This window comes from Macaca thibetana, chromosome 11 (genome assembly GCF_024542745.1).
Source record: "Macaca thibetana thibetana isolate TM-01 chromosome 11, ASM2454274v1, whole genome shotgun sequence".
Taxonomy (NCBI): Eukaryota; Metazoa; Chordata; class Mammalia; order Primates; family Cercopithecidae; genus Macaca; species Macaca thibetana.
The window spans coordinates 27058178-27076050 of record NC_065588.1 but is presented as its reverse complement, the minus strand read 5'-3'; the positions used below and the strand labels follow the sequence as shown (position 1 = coordinate 27076050).

The following is a 17873-nucleotide window of genomic DNA, read 5'->3' as shown; positions in this document are numbered from 1 at the left end:
ATATGAAACTCCCTTTTTAACAACTCAATACCAGATATATGTTCACTGAAGTGCCTGAGTCTAGCTGGACAGTTGGTTAGGGATGCAGGTAATCTGTTTAGGGCAACACAGTTGTAAAACCAAATAACTAAACTTGCTCCACTATTTCCAGTAGCTTTGTTAAAAATACTATCCCAGAATTGCTTCCTTTTACAAAACAGATGAGGAGAGTTAGCCGTGAATATACATTCTCCCCCTCTGATTTCCATCATAATGTCAAAGATTTTATAATTTTCTTAAATGACTTGAAAATTTTTACCAGAAGGTTAAAATAGTGTCTAAACTCCGTGGCCCGTGGGAATATTCTGTTACACAACAGTAAAAATAGCAAGAAGAAAGCCCTTTTTATGTATTCTTTAATTGGTAGCATTGAATGAAAAATAAGGCAGCAAGTATGGGTATAATAACTGCACAGAGTGTAAATCACATATTACCTTGCATCATTTTCAAAAGCTATTTTGTTGTTAAACAGCATCACCTTAAGTACTTTTATAAAGAAAAATATGAACATTTCCACATTATACAAGACAGAACAAAATGTGTACCAACATTAGTAAAAGGTATTATCTGGTCTTTATCAAATGTTTCTAGATCTAACAAATTCATTTATTTTCTAAACTCAAATGCGCAACTTTGTCAGCAAAATAAGTAATCAAATCTAGGGTTTAGAAATATATGTCCATGTATGTCACCTGAACACGACAAAATTAAAGTAAATCTGAAATACACAGGTCAAGCTACTTTAAAATTTTAGAGAATGTTGAAAAAATTAGATACTAATTAGCCAGCAATACATAAATGTCAATGACTGCTTTTGATAAATGGAATGAACAAGAAAAATCAAACCTGTTTCATGGCTTCTACTCGCTTGTTGAGAGCTGTGGTTTGCTCAATCAGAGATTCTGCGGCATCGTCATGATCTCTTAATCTTTCAACAAGAGCTTTAGCATCAGCAAGTGCCTTCTCAATTGTGCAACTCATTTCTAAAGATATATCTATAATTAAAATTAAAATCAAGACTCAAAGTCAACATATCTATTTTAGTTTCAGGTCAACACAGATATGCTTCTTAAGACACATTTGTTACAGTATTGTTCACTGTCCAGGGAGGAAAAAACACCTAAGAACACTGTGGTTTTGCTTCTGTTAGGATGGTACAAACTTGAAAGTAAATTTACACTGCTACAAAAAAGTAGAACACAGTTAAAAGATTTACAGATGCAACTAGAGTGTATTTAAAACACTCAGAACTTACAGTGGGGAAAAAAGTACATGTCCAGTGAATATAACGTTATATAGAAATTTGCCCTTTATGAAGGCATTCCCTATCTTGTCACTTTTGAGAAAGATCATTTGGTTCGTTGTTCTGTATTCTGGGGTCAATGACCATCAGATCTCTGACTGTAAGAATGCTTCCTAACCTCTGCTTGGTCAGGGGACTTGAGACACTGTTCACAAACACTGCTGACCAGCCAAAGTGGCCTCAATGTGTCATGCTACATCAAAGTCTCAACCTCCTCTTGGAAGAACTTTTGCTTCTTACATAAAGTTGCATTATAATTCTAACACTTGTGTCTTCCTTAGTAAATTGCAAAAAAAGAGTTTTGACTTAGGACAAAACTGGTAATTACAGGAAACGTCCAATATGTTAAAATCAGTAAGTAATATGTTTAAGAGTAGCTGAAAAAATTATGAGACAAAACATGAAACAGTCAATTGTCAGCTTCTTCAACTGGTATACAGAAACCTCAAACAAAATTTTAATAATTTTAAACAGTCTCTTTCCAAAACTTAAGTTTCTTCTGAAACTTACCTTCCTTGAAATCTTTTATCTTTCTTTTTTTTCAATTTGAAATAGAGTCTCGCTCTGTTGACCAGGCTGGAGTGCAATGGCATGATCTCAGCTCACTGCAAGCTCTGCCTCCCAGGTTCATGCCATTCTCCTGCCTCAGCCTCCCAAGTAGCTGGGACTACAGGCACCCGCCACCACACCTAGCTAATTTTTTTTTTTATTTTTAGTAGAGACGGGGTTTCACCATGTTAGCCAGATGGTCTCGATCTCCTGACCTCATGATCTGCCCACCTCGGCCCCCTCAAAGTGCTGGGATTACAGGCGTGAGCCACCATGCCCGGCCGAAATCTTTTCTTTCTACTAAGTTTTACCTAACTTTCAATGCAAGCCATCCTTTCTTCAGAGTTTTCTCAAAAAATAAAATCACACTAAATTACCAGGCCAGAAGCCAGGTCTACAGAAGTTAAATTAAAACTTTGGTGTAGATCCAAGTGAAGGGTTATAAACAAAGATTTTCATTAACTATAGTAAAACAGCGATTTGCCACAGAATTCAGGACTCTGTTATGTAACACTGCCCTGGACTACAGATCTGTACTAGTTCAATTAATGATTATCCCCTCCAATACACACCCACACACACACCCACACACACACAAAGCAACAAGTAGAAAAGAGAAGATTTAAATAACTCAACAGTATAAAATATTTCATAAAACATATTAGGCAATTTCAGAAGACTTTCTCCTGTTATTTAAATCGCCAATTTAGAAAATGTCCAATATACGACCAGACATTTCCATGGAGCCTTAAGAAGTAAACAAGCTGGAAATTAATATAACTTCTGGCTCTCTAGAGAAAACAACCACAAGATCTGTCTTGTAAGATTCAGGAGGTTTAGATAAGGATACCTGAAAATATGACAAGTAAAAGGGCCATTAAAGGAACCAATATTGTCTGATACTGGCTAATACCCAAAAGGACAACTACCCAAAATCTACCCAAAGATGTTGCTCTGAGAGAGCCATTAGCGCCCAACAATACCCTGTACTTCCTCTAAATTTCCAAAGGGAATTATCTAAAATTGTAGATAGACAACTTTCTTACTTGTTAAGAAAGTTAACATAAATGGGTTAAATGGACATCACTACAACTCCATTAATCCCATTACTATAGAACATCAGATCCTTCTTAGTAAGCTTTTAAAGCTGTCTGTAAAGCAAAATTAAAAAAAACAAACAAACAAACAAAAAAAAACAGGACAGGTGCTGACTTGTAATAAGAAAAATGAAATAACCAAAAAAAAAAGGTTTTATAGTAAAAATAATAGGTTGTAACACATGGTGAAAAAAATAAAAGACAAATCTGAAATTCTACAACAAATTATAAAAGATTTGAGAGAAAATAAAGTTTATCTTGGTTTAATATAACTCTCTTGGTTTAATAGAACTCTCTAACGGTCCTAATCTGTAAATGATATTGCTGGGACCACAAGAAGAACCCTTCTTTATTCACTAAAGCGTAACATCTACAAATGCAATAGATAGGATCTGTTTCCAAAAAAAATGCAATAAGGTCCTATATATGATCAGATAGCTCAACAGCCCTCAGTCTAGACAGTCTTCCTACATAATCATAGATCTTTTTGAGTACAAAAATAGTACACTGTGTTCAGGGAGCATTAACAACATGACATCAAAAACCCCACCTGCCTATTATATTGCATACCTTAGGCTGGGTGCACTGGCTCACTCAGCACTTTGGGAGGTCGAGGAGGGCAGATCACTTGAAGTCAGGAGTTGGAGACCAGCCTGGCCAACATGGTAAAACACTGTCTCTACTAAAAATACAAAAATTACCTGGGTGTGGGGGTACACACCTATAATCCCAGCTACTCCGGAGGCTGAGGCAAGAGAATCAACCTGGGAGGCTTCAACCTGGGAGGCAGAGGTTGTGATGAGCCAAAATTGCACCACTGCACTACAGCTTGGGCAACAGAGACTCTGTCTCAATAGATAAATAAATACATACATACATACATACAAAAATTAGCCAGGCTTGGTGGGGAGTGCCTGTAATCCCAGCTATTTGGGAGGCTGAGGCAGGAGAATCGCTTAAACCTGGGAGGCGGAAGTTGCAGTGAGCCATAGCACCACTGCATTCCAGCCTGGGCCACAGAGTGAGGAGCCGTCTCAAAAAACAAAAAAAACAAAAAAAAGAAAGAAAGAAAGAAAGAAATCGTATACCTTAATTCAGTAGCTACGGTTTAGCTTCCCTGCCTCAGAGCAATTATAAACCTCAACTGAATTAATCAAAGCATCTTCAGAGGTTATACTAGGTCTTTAAACCTCAGGTTACCATGCATAGTAAATCCCTGTTGCTAAAGGAAACCACCCAAAATTTCTGTCACTTGAGTAATTATGAAATATTGTTACTCTCTCTTTTTCACATTACCATCCACTGGTGTAACAGTGTTAATTCAACAACCTTCACCTACTGCAAGGAAAAATCTCATGATTGTGATTCCATAACTCAAGAAGTATTCAAGTCCAAAACAAAACTTTTGAATTTTCTAGTACCAAATCCTGACTTTACTGTTTGTTAATGGGTTTTATCTTAAAAACAAAAATCAGCAATATCAGGCTTGATATGCAAGAGGTACATCAGTTACTGTGGTAAAATTCAATTTCTTACCAGAAGCTAGACTGATCAAGTGACTTAACTGTAGTCCACTAAGATAGAGCAACTTACTAAAAGTAAATATATACACGAATAGCTGATATGCTTTTAGAATAATTCACTTCTCTGAAATGCTGCAAAGAAAAGAGTTTCCTCCGATACTTTAAAAAACAATGAATACATTAACTACTTGATGGCTTGATGGTAGCTGCCTAATATAACTGCTATCATAAAGGTAGAAACAATATTGTAGATACCACAGAAATACCTTAAAGTTCATTACTATAAGCGGGATGCTTTGACTAAACATCGTTATGCAAAGGCTTCATATGAAACTGTAAAATAAATCCATGAAGAAGTTCAAAGATTCCATGACAGATACGCAAAATTTGGCCTGTCAAGTTTCAAAAGAACCATATGACCATCAAGTTGTAAGATCCATGAAGATAAAAACTGTCACAACCAGAATGGCTACTTGATAGTACCACATAACACCTCAAACAGGGTCAGGCATGGTGGCTCACTCCTGTAATCCCAGCACTTTGGCAGGCTGAGGCAGGTGGATCACCTGAGGTCAGGAGTTCGAGACCATCCTGACCAATATGATGAAACCCCATCTCTACTAAAAATACAAAAATTAGCTGGTGTGGTGGCATGCGCCTGTAATCCCAGCTACTCAGGAAGCTGAGATAGGAGAATCTCTTGAACCCGGGAGGCAGACGTTGCAGTGAGCCGAGATCGCGCCATTGCACTAGCCTGGGCAACAAGTGCAAAACTCCATCTCAAACAAAACAAAACCTCAAATAGATACTACTCTATGAAACATTTCATTTAAGTAGAAAAAAATGGCCACAATATTAAACACAGATGGGAAAACTTACCTTGCATAGCATAGGATATTGGTCAATTCATGATTCACTTATAAATAAATTTAATCTGGAAAAATTGTAGGCCAGGTGTGGTGGTGCACGCCTGTAATCCCAGCACTTTGGGAGACCGAGGTGGGTGGATCGCCTGAGGTCAGGAGTTTGCGCAGCCTGACTAACATGATGAAACCCCGTCTCTACTAAATACAAAAATATTAGCAGGGTGTGGTGGCACAAGCCTGTAATCCGAGCTACTTGGGAGGCTGAGAAAGGAAAATCGCTTGTACCTGGGAGGTGGAGGTTGCAATGAGCTGAGATCACGCCATTGCACTCCAGCCTGGGCAACAAGAACGAAACTCCATCTCAAAATAAAAAAAAAAAAAACTGTAATGGTAAATCAAGGACTAAAACCATTCCTAAACAACTTTCTAAACATCTCTAAGATTTTATAGAGTTGCCTCTATCTTTTAGAAATATTTATTATTATTTTTAAAATTTTAATTATTTTAAGAGATGAGGTCTTGCTGTCACCCAGGCTGGAACTCCTGGACTCCAAAGACCCTCCACTTCAGTCCCCTGAGCAGCTGAGACTATAGGTGCATGCCACCATGCCGGGCAATATTGTTAAATATACTAATATGTTTATGTTATGAATCCCTTAGAAGAGTCCCCTATTGAAAAGACGCAATATTCACAATCACTGAAATACTATATTTTGTGTATTTTCCCAAGGGCATTCTAACTTGTCATCCAATAATATAAAAACATATTTAACTGCAATAGTTGAAACTTATACATTTCGACGATATAACACTTTGCTTCTTTCTAAGAAACTTTGTCTTCATCATTCCCAGTCCTCAGGAAACCCCACGTAGGAGTTTCCAACAAGATCTAAGTCCAGACACATTGTCATCACATTTCCGAAAACTAAAGACAAAGAAAAAATCTGGAAAGCAGCCACAGAAAAATGATACATTACTCATACAGAACAATTTGAGTAGCTATAGGTTTCCCATCAGAAATGAAGGCCAGAAAAAAGTAGAACAACATTTTCAAAATGCTGAAATAACAGACCTATCAACCCAAAACTCTATATCCAGCAAAAATGTTTCATATATGAAGGTAAAATAAAAATCATTCTCAGCTGAAGAGAAAGAAGAATTTATTTCCAGTAGACTTATTATAAAGAATAATCTAGTTAGAAGCAAAGCGTTGTCAGAAGGAAACTTAGAACATCAGGAACAAAGGGAGATCAACGGAAATTATAAATATCTGGGTAAATATTTTCCTCTTAGTTCTTTTAAACATCTAATGTTTAAAAACAAGAATTATAATATTTATCTAATGAGATTTTTAATTTATGCAGGGAAATATATAACTACAACAAAAAGGGAGGAGGCTAAAAAGGCTTTTATAGTGATCAGATTTCTACATTTCACTTGAAGTTGTAAAAATAACAATTTTATGTAGACTTAAAAATTTACATATACTGTAATTCCTAAGAAATCCCTAAAATAACTGTACAGAGATAATAGTCAAAACTACAATAGGTTAATTGAAATGAATTAAAAAGTGTTCAATAACCCAAAAGACAGAGAAAAGGCAAAACAAAGGAATATCAAAGGAACAAAAAGAAAACAAATGGTAAGATGGCAGAACTAAATCCAAACATGTTAATAATTTCACTAAATATAAATGTCCTCAACACATGGATTAAGATAGATGATCAGAATTTTAAAAGAGGACCCAACTATGCATTATTTATATGAAATTCACTTTAAACATGATATGGGTAGGTTAAAAGTAAAAGGACAGGCTGGGCGTAGTGGCTCACACCTGTAATCCCAGCACTTTGAGAGGCTGAGATCGGAGGATCGCCTGAGCCCAGGAATTCAAGACCAGCCTGGGCAACATGGCAAAACGTTGTCTCTACAAAAAATTTAAAAATTAGCTGAGTTTGGTGGCACATGCCTGTAGTCTCAGCTACTTGGAACAGTGAGGGTGCAGTCAACCCTGGCTGTGCCACTGCATTCCTGCCTGGGTGACAGAGTGAGACCTTGTCTCCAAAAAAAAAAAAAGTTAAAAGGATGGAAAATAGGATATATTATACAAATACTAGTCAAAAGAAAACCAGAGGGCTAACAACATGAAAACACACTCAACGTAACTAGCCATCACTGAAATGCAATTCAAAACCACAATGAGATATACCTACTAAGATGGCTATAATAGAAAAGATAGAAGTATTGGCTAGATATAAAGAATGTGAAATGGTATAGCCACTCTGGAAAAGTCTGACAGTTACTCAAAAGGTTAAACACATGATCCAACAATTCCACTCCTAGGTACACACCAAGAAAATGAAAGTATGTCAATGCAAAAAACTGTATGTGAATGTTCACAGCATTATTCAACTGATAAATGAATAAATACGATGTGTTCATACAGTGGAATATTTGGCAAAAAAAAAAAAAAAAAAGTAGGGGGGAATAATGTCCTGAAACAGGCTACAACATGAATGAAAACTGAAAAAATTATGCTAAGTGAAAGAAGTCAGTCACAAAGACAATGTATGATGCCATTTATATAGTGTCCAAAAGAGGCAAATCTACAGAGGCTGAAAGTAGATCAGTGGATGTTTAGGCCTGGGGGAGTAGGAAAAGGTAGGAGGAACGGAAAGTGACTGTTAATGAACATATGGTTTCTTTTTGTGTGGGAAAAATGTTCTAAAATCGATTTTGTTGTGATGGTTACACAACTCTGAATACAATGAAAACCCTAAAAGTGTATACTTTAAATAGGTGAATAGTACGGTATATGAATTATATCTCATGGAGGCGTTATATTTAAGAAAGAGCTAGAGCGGCTATATAATATCAGACAAAGCCAGGCGCAGTGGCCCATGCCCATATAATCCCAGCATTTTGGGAGTCTGAGACTGGCGGATCGTGAAGCCAGGGGTTCCAGAACAGCCTGGGAAACATGGTGAAACCCCATCTCTACTAAAAATACAAAAGATTAACCGGGCATGGTGGTACACACCCGCAGTCACAGCTACCTGGGAGGTGGAGGTAGGAGGATCACCTAAGCCCAGGAGGTTGAGGCTGCAGTCAGCCATGATCATGCCACTACACTCTAGCCTGGGCAACAAAGTGAGACTTGCCTCAAAAAATAAGTAAGTATCAGACAAAGTAAACTTCAGAGAAAAGAAAATTACTGGGACAGGGGAACATTACATGATGATAAAAAGCCCAATTCACCAAGAAAATATAAGCAACCTAAATGTATATACAACTATAATTAAAGAGCTTCAAAACACAAAAGCACTAACTCAAACAACTGAAGGGATATACAGGCACATCCCACCCTTACTGCTGAGAAATTAAACACTCCTTTCTCAGTAACTGGCAGACCCTGTACACAAAAATCAGCAAGAATATAGACAAAATGAACACCATCTACTAAATGGCTTGAATTGATATTTATGAAATGCTACAACCAACAACAGCAGAGTACACATTCTTTTTAAGTGCACAAGACATTCACAAGGATAGATCATATCCTGGATCACAAAACAAACCTTAACAAATTTAAAGGCCGGGCACGGTGGCTCAAGCCTGTAATCCCAGTACTTTGGGAGGCCGAGACGGGCGGATCACGAGGTCAGGAGATCGAGACCATCCTGGCTAACACGGTGAAACCCCGTCTCTACTAAAAAAAAATACAAAAAACTAGCCGGGCGAGGTGGCGGGCGCCTGTAGTCCCAGCTACTTGGGAGGCTGAGGCAGGAGAATGGCGTGAACCCCGGAGGCGGAGCTTGCAGTGAGCAGAGATCCAGCCACTGCACTCCAGCCTGGGCGACAGAGCAAGACTCCGTCTCAAAAAAAAAAAAAAAAAAAAAAAAAAAAAAACAAATTTAAAAGAACTGTAATCATACAAATTATGCTCTTTTTTGAGATGGAGTTTTACTCTTGTCACCCAGGCTGGAGTGCAATGGCACAGTCTCGGCTCACTGCAATCTCTGCCTCCTGGGTTCAAGCGGTTCTTCTGCCTCAGCCTCCTGAGTAGCTGGGATTACAGGCTCATGCTACCATGCCTGGCTAATTTTTGTATTTTTAGTAGAGATGGGGTTTCACCACATTGGCCAGGCTGGTCCCGAATGCCTGACCTCAGGTGATCCACTCGCCTCGGTCTCCCAAAATACTGGGATTACAGGCGTGAGTCACCGCAACCAGCCAGTACAAATTAAGCTCTTTGATTACAATGAAATCAAACTAAAGTAAATAATTAAGATATAACAAGAAAATCTCCAAACACCTGGAAGTTAAACAATGTACTTCTACACAATAAGTCAAAAAGGAAGTCTCTGGAAATTAGAAGATACTTTGATCTAAATAAACATGAAAATACAAAATATCAAAAATTTTGGCATGTATGTAAAACTCTACTTTGAGGCAAATTTATAGCATTAAATGCTTATATTAGAAAATTAGAAAGATCTCAAATCAATTATATAAGCCTCAACCTTTAGGAACTTGGAGAAGAAGAGCAAAATAAACCTAAATTAAATAGAAGGAAATAATAAAGAGTAAAAATCAATGAAATTGAAAACAGGAAAGCAACAGAGAAAACCCCATGAAATCAAGCCAGTTCTTTGAAAAAAATAAAAATTGAAAAACCTCCTGCAAAATTAACCAAGAAAAAAGACAGCAGACATAAAGTACTAACGGAAAGAAGAAACAGGAAAGAAGGGATATTAGGAAAGACGAGATATCACTACAGGCCTCTAATTCATTCAAAGGATAAGTGAATACAATAATAAATTCCATACACATGAATCGGATAATTTAAATGAAATGGACTAATTCTTCAAAAAACACAAACTACATAAAGTCACAGAAGATGTAACAGACAACTATGAATAGTCCTATTATAACTATTTTAAGAAACTGAATTTGTAATTAGAAATCTATAAAAAATCTCCAGACCTGGATGGATTCAAGGACAAATTCCATCACACATTTAAAGTAGTAACACCAATTATTATAGAATTTCCTAAAAAAAGAACAGAAGAAAAGGAAATACTTGTACTTTGAAACTCGTAAAATCATGTATTACTGATACCAAAACCAAAGAGAATACAAGAAAACCACAGACTAATATCCTTCATTAACATAAACAAAATATCCTTAAGGAAATATTTGTAACTCAAATTCAGCAACTCATAATGAGAGTAATATACCCTGACCAATGCAACTTTATCCCAGATTCAAGGCTGTCTCCAGTGTAATCCACCGAAGATGAAAATCACTTAGGCATACCAATTGGAGTATTATTTTAAAATTCAGCATCCTTTCATAATAAAAATTTTCTGCAAGCTAGGACTAGAAGAGGATTTTTTTAAACTGAGAAAGGGCATTTTCAAAAAACTTATAGCAAACATCATACTTCATAATGAAAGACTGACTGCTTTCCCAATAAAATTAGGAACAAGGGAAGGATGTCTCCAGTCACCAGTCCTGTTCAATACATTAGTGCAATAAGGCTAGGAAGGGGGGAGAAAGCATATAGGTTGCAAAAGGAGAAATAAAATGGCCCCTTTTCACAGCCAACATTGATGTCTATGTAGAAAACCCCAAAGAATCCAAAAAAGAACTTCTAAAACTAATATATGATTTTAGCAACGTCACAGGATACAAGCACAAGAATCAACTATTTTTCTATATACTGGCAACAAACAAATGGAAACCAAAACTTTTTTTTTGTTAAACACACATTTACAATAGCAAAAAAAAAAAGAAGAAGAAGAAGAAGAAAGAAAAGGAAAAAAAAAAAAAAACAAAACTGAGATTCCTGGGCATAAATTAAAACATATGCAAAATCTGTGCTGATAACTACAAAACGCTAATGAAAGAAACTAGAGAGGATCTAAATGAATGGAGAAACATACTGTGTTCAAGGACTGGAAGACTCAACATAGTAGAGAAGTTTTCTTTTTCTTTTTTTTGAGACAGAGTCTTAGTCTGTTGCCCAGGCTACTGGAGTGCAGTGGTTCGATCTCGGCTCACTGCAACCTCCGCCTCCCGGGTTCAAGCGATTCTCTTGCCTCAGCCTCCAGAGTAGTTGAGATTACAGGCGTGCGCCACCACGCCAAGCTAATTTTTGTATTTTTAGTAGAGGCAGGGTTTTGCCATGCTGGCCAGGATGAACTCGAACTCCTGACCTCAAGTGATCCTCCTGCCTCAACTTCCCAAAGTGCTGGGATTACAGGCGTGAGCCACCATGCCCAGCCGAAACGTCAAGTTTTCTGTAACTATTCTACAAACAGTACAATTTCCAATCAAAGTCCCAGCAAGATTTTTTTAGAGAAATTGATAAGCTAATTCTAAAATTTCTATGGAAATGCAAAGAAACTAGATAAAACAACTATGAAAACAAAAAAAAGTTGAAGAAACTATTTTTCAGAGTTTTTTTCACACTACCAAAGTTTAAGACTTACTATAAAGCTACTGCAATCAAGGTGGCATAGAGCTGAGACAGAATAAGTTTAGAAACAGGGCCATACAAAAATGACCAACTGATTTTTGAAAAGGTGCAAAGGCAAGTCAGAGGAGAAAGGTTGGCTTTTTCAACAAATGTTGTTGGAAGAACTGGACATCTATATGCCAAAAGTTTAATCCCAACGTAATTCTTACACTTTATACCAAAATTAACTCAAAATGGACCATAAGTCTAAATGCAAAATTAAAAACAATAACACTTCCAGGAAAAAATTAAGAGAAAATATTTGTGACCTGGGGTTAGGCAAAGGTTTTTGTAAACATGACACTAAAAGCATGATTCATAAAAGAAAAATTTGATAAACTGAACCTCATCAAAACCACAAACTTTTGTTCTGGGAAAGACACTGTTTAGAGAGTTTGAAAAGACAAGCTACAGGCTGGGAGAAAATATTTTCAAATTACTTATCCAACAAAGGACTTGTATCTAGAATACATAAAAACCTCTCGAAACAGTAAGAAAATAATCCAAATAAAAATGAATAAAAGACTTTACTCGTGAACCAAAAAGATATGGACAAATAAGAAACAAGAAAAGATGTTCAACATCATCAGCCATTAAAGAAACGCAATTAGAACCATGATGAAACCTGCCCTCTTAAAATGACGATTTATTTCTGCATCAACACCACATTGCCTCAAATGTAACAGCTGTAAAATAAACTCTTGCTAATATGTATAAGTCACTGTTTTCTTCTTTAAAATTGCTTCACCTGTTCTTTGCCTTCTCTCTAACCTAACTCTATCCAAATGGATCTCTAGAGTACCCTAAAGGAAAATCAAACTGTTAGGTAATAATTTTAATTAATTCAAACTGTTGGTAGCCTTCTGAATCTGAGCAATAACTACTTTATACTGTCATTTGGGCAAGAGGACAAGTGTTATTCCCATTTTACCAATGAGGAAATAGACCCAGGAATTCCAAATCTAAAAAGCTGAGTGGCTCACGCCTGTAATCCCAGTACTCTGGGAGGCCAAGGCAGGCGGATCACAAGGCCAGGAGATCGAGACGAGCCTGACCAACATGAAACCCTGTCCCTACTAAAAATGCAACAATTAGCTGGGTGTGGTGGCGCCTGCCTGTAATCCCAGCTACTCGGGAGGCTGAGGCAGGAGAACTGCTTGAGCCCGGGAGGTGGAGGTTGCAGTGAGCTGAGATTGCGCCATTGCACCCCAGCCTGGGCGACAGAGCGAGACTCCAACTCAAACAAAAAAGCCGAATGACAGCGCCACAAAGAAAGGAAGGAGCCAAACTACTAACAAAAATAGAACTTCTGATCCCCAGTCTAGTGTCGTATTCTTAAGTCACACTGGATTCCCAGGGTTCTGTTTGCTTTTCACCTATACAGAAATCATTTCAATCTCATTAGGTGGAAAACAAAAGAAAGTAAATTCTCTGACCCTACCCCACAAATGGAACATCCAAGATATTTTTTAAAATTTTCAAGCCGCCATAGAAAAGAAATGGGAATGTATATGAAGACAAATTTTAAAGAATTAAAAAAATTCAAGTATTTTCCAGACTTAACAGCCTAGCAAGCAACCATTTTAATTAGGTGTCACAGTTAATTACAAGATTAATGAATGTTTACTGATTGGCTTTTTAAAATTGCAATTAACATCCACTTTATGAAAAACATTCTCTCCTCTCCAGATTGCATAATGAAATACTACTATCAAAATGAACTACATTTAAAATTTGTTAACTATAAAAACCTACCTATTCAGGGAAAGGAATTATAAACAGTAGATAGCTCAAAGCATAATTTTTTTAGCATTTCAGAAACACAGTGACAACAGTTTCTAAGAATTTGCATGTTCATTTCCTGTAAGTGAAACCACACAAAAGTTTAAAATATTTTTTAATATGCATTTACTTTATCACCTTTTTTGAAGACCATTATGCTTCCCCTCTTTTTTGGCCAGGAAGTGGAGTGGGAGGAAGAAGACTGTTTTCCAAACTCTCTAACAAGTTTCAAATTTTAAAAAACAGACTTCATTGGGAGGCCGAGACGGGCGGATCATGTGGTCAGGAGATTGAGACCATCCTGGCTAACACGGTGAAACCCTATCTCTACTAAAAATACAAAAAATTAGCCGGGCGTGGTGGCGGGTGCCTGTAGTCCCAGCTACTCGGGAGGCTGAGGCAGGAGAATGGCCTGAACCCAGGAGGTGGAGGTGGAGCTTGCAGTAAGCCGAGATGGCGCCACTGCACTCCAGCCTGGGCGACAGAGCAAGACTCCACCTCAAAAAAAAAAAAAAAAAAAAAAAAAAAAAAGAAAACAGACTTCAGTAAAAAAGGAATATTCTAAATTTTTTGACCTATTTTTGTAGTGCCTATCTTAACTGGCCATAATACACTTACTTACATTATTTTCTCTAGGCAGGTCCAAATTACAGGTGAATCTTTTTTTTTTTTTTTAGCAAGTTAAAAAAATTATTTTTTTCTTTTCTGCATTAGTCACATTCTCGCCCACTTTACCACCCAAAGACTTTTGCAGTCAGACTCCTGGCAGAAGGCTCAGAACATTCTGCTGCTGATAAAAGAGAAACCACCACCCACCCAAGACAGCAATTGCCAGCTGTTTACTTTCAGATTTTGGTTAAGAAAAATTTAAGGAAATTCAAGTCATATTTTTCAAGCCAACCTCAGAAAATAAATGGGAATATATATGAAATGTAAGAGAAATTTTAAAGACTAAAAAAATTTCAAGTATTTTCTAGATAATTAATAAAAGCCTAGCAACCATTTTAATTAGGCGTCACATTAACTATAAGATCAATGAATGTTTACTGATTGGAAACTTTGTTTCCCTTATTGGCCAATCCACTACTCCTACCACTACATCTACACAGAAATACTGTGGCTACTGATACACCACAGATGTGTTTTTAAATGTCGACAATCTAGTTTAAATTTTTTCATGTTCAGGTATATGTCTCTAATATTATATGAACTGACCCATATGAAAATAAAAAAACTAAAAGGTATAGTCATGGTTTTCATATAAACTTATAATCTTAAGAATGCAAGAAAGAATGCATGTAAATTACATATAAAAACAAGCATTTACACAGACATATCGCTGTATCTGAAAGCAAAGAAAATTTTCACTGTTCTTGAAAACAGTGGAATGAATATACGTTTGTAACTGTATAAAGACACTTTCTGAAGAAAATTAATTTTTAAAGTTGGAAGAAAGATTTTGGAAGTAATGACACGAGGATTTTTTTAAATATTACACGTTCCCTTAGAATTATGGCTGAATATAAGTTTCATATACATATGTTTAAACAGTTATGACAATTCAAGAAGGAACCTAATATAAACCAGCTATTTCTAACCTACAGGCGAAGGAGTCAGTGGAAGAGTTGCCTGAATGCACATACTCCAAGCACTGTCTGTAGTCAATGGAGATTTCTGCTCCATTTCTCAAATATAAAGATACTACAAAAATAAAATACAAAATCATTTAAAAGCATAGTAGTTTTCTGTCATTATACGTAATTTCAATCAACAATTACTAAAAGTACAACTGCGTGTGTATTAGAAGTGCAGGGTTTCTCACATTCAAAACAGGTCAGGAGCCTTTAAGCCAATGTACAGAGTTCCTTCTGGCTCCAAAATTCTATGATTTTAAAGGATGAAGAACTCTTATGGTGAATTCTTTAGAACTATTCAATTTCAATAAATATACATATGTATATATAAATAATGCTTGCTACGTGTCAAGTATTGGACTTTTTCTCAGAGATGAGTAAGACCTGATTCCAGACAGACCCAGGTTCAAATTGGCAGGAGAGGCAGATACAGAAACAAATAATACAACCTAATAAATACTGCAGAAGAAATGTTTCAAATGCGTAGGGAGCACAGCGGTATCAATGTCACCTGGGGGAGTATGAGAAGACAATGATTTATGAATTGGGTTTTGATAGGCGGTAAAAGAGAGGAACAGTAAATATCCTAGACAGATGGTACTGCACGTACAAAAGTACAGAGCTGTCAAAGTGCATGGCATGTTTGGGGAAACAGCCAGTATAATCTGGTATGGTCGGATATTAAAGCAAGACTAAAAGGTAAAATGGATTGGGGCAGACTGTAAAAGATCCTGAATGATGATGTGCTTAACAATTAGGATTTGATTCTGTCAGCAATACAGTTACTAAAAAGTTTAAGGAAAGGACAGAGATAAATATGTATTTTAGAATAACTCTATGGAAGGATTATAGCAGAGAAACCAGTGGAGGGCGGGGGGCGGGAGGGCAACCGCACTAATTCTGGCGAAAAAAATAATAATAATACAATGCAGTGTGAGTGGAAATGAAGAACCAAGGATGATTCCTGGTTTTCCAGTTTGGATAGCAGGACAGATACTGGAACCGTTATCAGAGATGGGATACAGAAGAAAGGCAAGAAGTAAACCAGAAAAGAGTAATACCCCTTGGAGAGCAGTTTCAAGAAACAAGTTATCTCCATTAGACGCTGCAAACAGGTGACTGAAAGGGTCCCCCGTCCGGAGATGAGCCCGCAGGTGGCCAAGGCAGGATGAAAGTAGATACGGAAGGTGTGTCCAAAGCGTTAGGGCCAAGGCTTTTCACTAAACTTTCCGCACCCCATCTCCATTATGAGGAGCTCGGAGTCGGAGGGGTGCGGAGAGGAACTCCGGTTCCCAGGAGCTGGGAACCTGCGGCTGGAAGCGGCCAGGGCTGGGCGCCGGTGGTTCAAGAGGCGCAAGGCACCAGCCCGGGCGAAAGACTGCCCCAGCGAAGGACGCCTCCGAGTCGCCCACCCCTGCTCCCGTCCCTGGATTTAGTCCACTTACTCTGCTCTTAGTCCCTCGCAGCCGTCAGCTGTGGCGATGCGGACTCAAAGCCTCTACTAACCGGGACCTAGGCACTCAAAGGAAGAGACTCTGCGCCCCTAATCCGCCTCCTCAGCAAGCAGACGCAGAGCCGCACGGAGGCAGCGTAGGGGTGTCCGGGCAGACAGTGGCGTTCAGCCCCATCACCGGATGGGTAGACACCTCCGCCGACCGCCTCCGACAGGCTCTCCCGGAGGACTCCAGCCTCGCGAGATTTCCTTCCTCGCGTTACGGTGGGGCAAAACCGACCACTCTCCGCTTTGCGCGAGAAAGCGGGGCGGGGCCCTTGTATGTCCCTCCCTATTCCTCCCCTCCCAGGCCTTCGCTCGGCCTCTCGCAAAGTCTCGCGAGTTTTTCCAGGGGAAACCGGCCAGGGTGGAGAGACAGAGAAGGGGAGACCGGGTGGGTGGGCCGTACGCTCAGGGGGCCGTGGTTGGTACTTCGCTGTTGGGGAGGCTTTCAGGTCGCCCAGATCCTGCTTCCCAATGGGTGACTGGGAAAATTAGTGGGTGGAAAATCTCGAGGGGTGGAGGCTTTTTTTTTCCTCTTTGGCCCCGCCCTCTTCCTGTTCGGCGACTGGGAAGCCTGGCCCTCCGAGGGGGAAGGGAGACTTGGCGGGGCTGTCGGAGATCGCTGTGCGCACGCGCGAGCCCGAGTGTGTGAGTGTGCACGCGCACGCGCGCTCTTGCTCTCAGGAAGCCTGGGAAGGACCGGTGTGCTAGGAGATGATCGGGGAAAGCATAGTCCCCTGTCTGTGGCACCAGACACTCCCGACTGTGCGCTGACTCTCCCCACCCAGCCAGCAGCCTTTTCCAGAGAGGCTGTGGTCCATAGCCTCTTCGTTTTCACTGCAGGACCAGGCACGAAAGTAAGCGAACCTCGATCCTGAGGTCTTCTTATCCACTCACCTTGTATTTTCCACCCCCCACCCTGCAGCAAAGTGGGTCTAGAAGGTTTCTCAGAGAGTTTTGCGTGAAGGGGAGATGCATCTTGAAAGCAGGAGGTGAAAATAGCTGGATCGTAAGAAATCAGTTCGTTTTGATTAACACTTTGGCTTTGCTTGCCATGTGCTT

The 17873-nt window shown here is 38.7% G+C and overlaps 3 protein-coding genes across 28 annotated transcripts in view; 1 reads left to right on the top strand and 2 right to left on the bottom strand.

Annotated features, from left to right (window-relative positions):
• Positions 1-17093, bottom strand: part of FGFR1OP2 (FGFR1 oncogene partner 2) — a 28844-nt gene extending 11751 nt beyond the window's left edge. For both annotated transcript variants that reach the window (XM_050746755.1, XM_050746756.1), the window contains exons 1-2: positions 16762-17093; positions 886-1034 (exon numbers count right to left, since the gene is read on the bottom strand). In XM_050746755.1, coding sequence (XP_050602712.1) covers positions 886-1020 — 135 coding nt within the window. In that variant the 5' untranslated portion in view covers positions 1021-1034; positions 16762-17093. The remainder of the gene's footprint in view (positions 1-885; positions 1035-16761) is intronic.
• Positions 1-17873, bottom strand: part of MED21 (mediator complex subunit 21) — a 1150573-nt gene that overhangs the window by 85489 nt on the left and 1047211 nt on the right. The window lies entirely within an intron of this gene.
• The window catches only part of INTS13 (integrator complex subunit 13), a 33558-nt gene continuing 32780 nt past the window's right edge, over positions 17096-17873 (top strand). The window contains exon 1 of one of the 3 annotated variants that reach the window (XM_050746706.1): positions 17096-17202. The gene's annotated coding sequence lies outside the window, so the exon portion shown is untranslated. Of the gene's footprint in view, positions 17669-17873 lie in introns of all 3 variants that reach the window. The other 2 variants (XM_050746705.1, XM_050746707.1) reach the window with 2 other exon arrangements.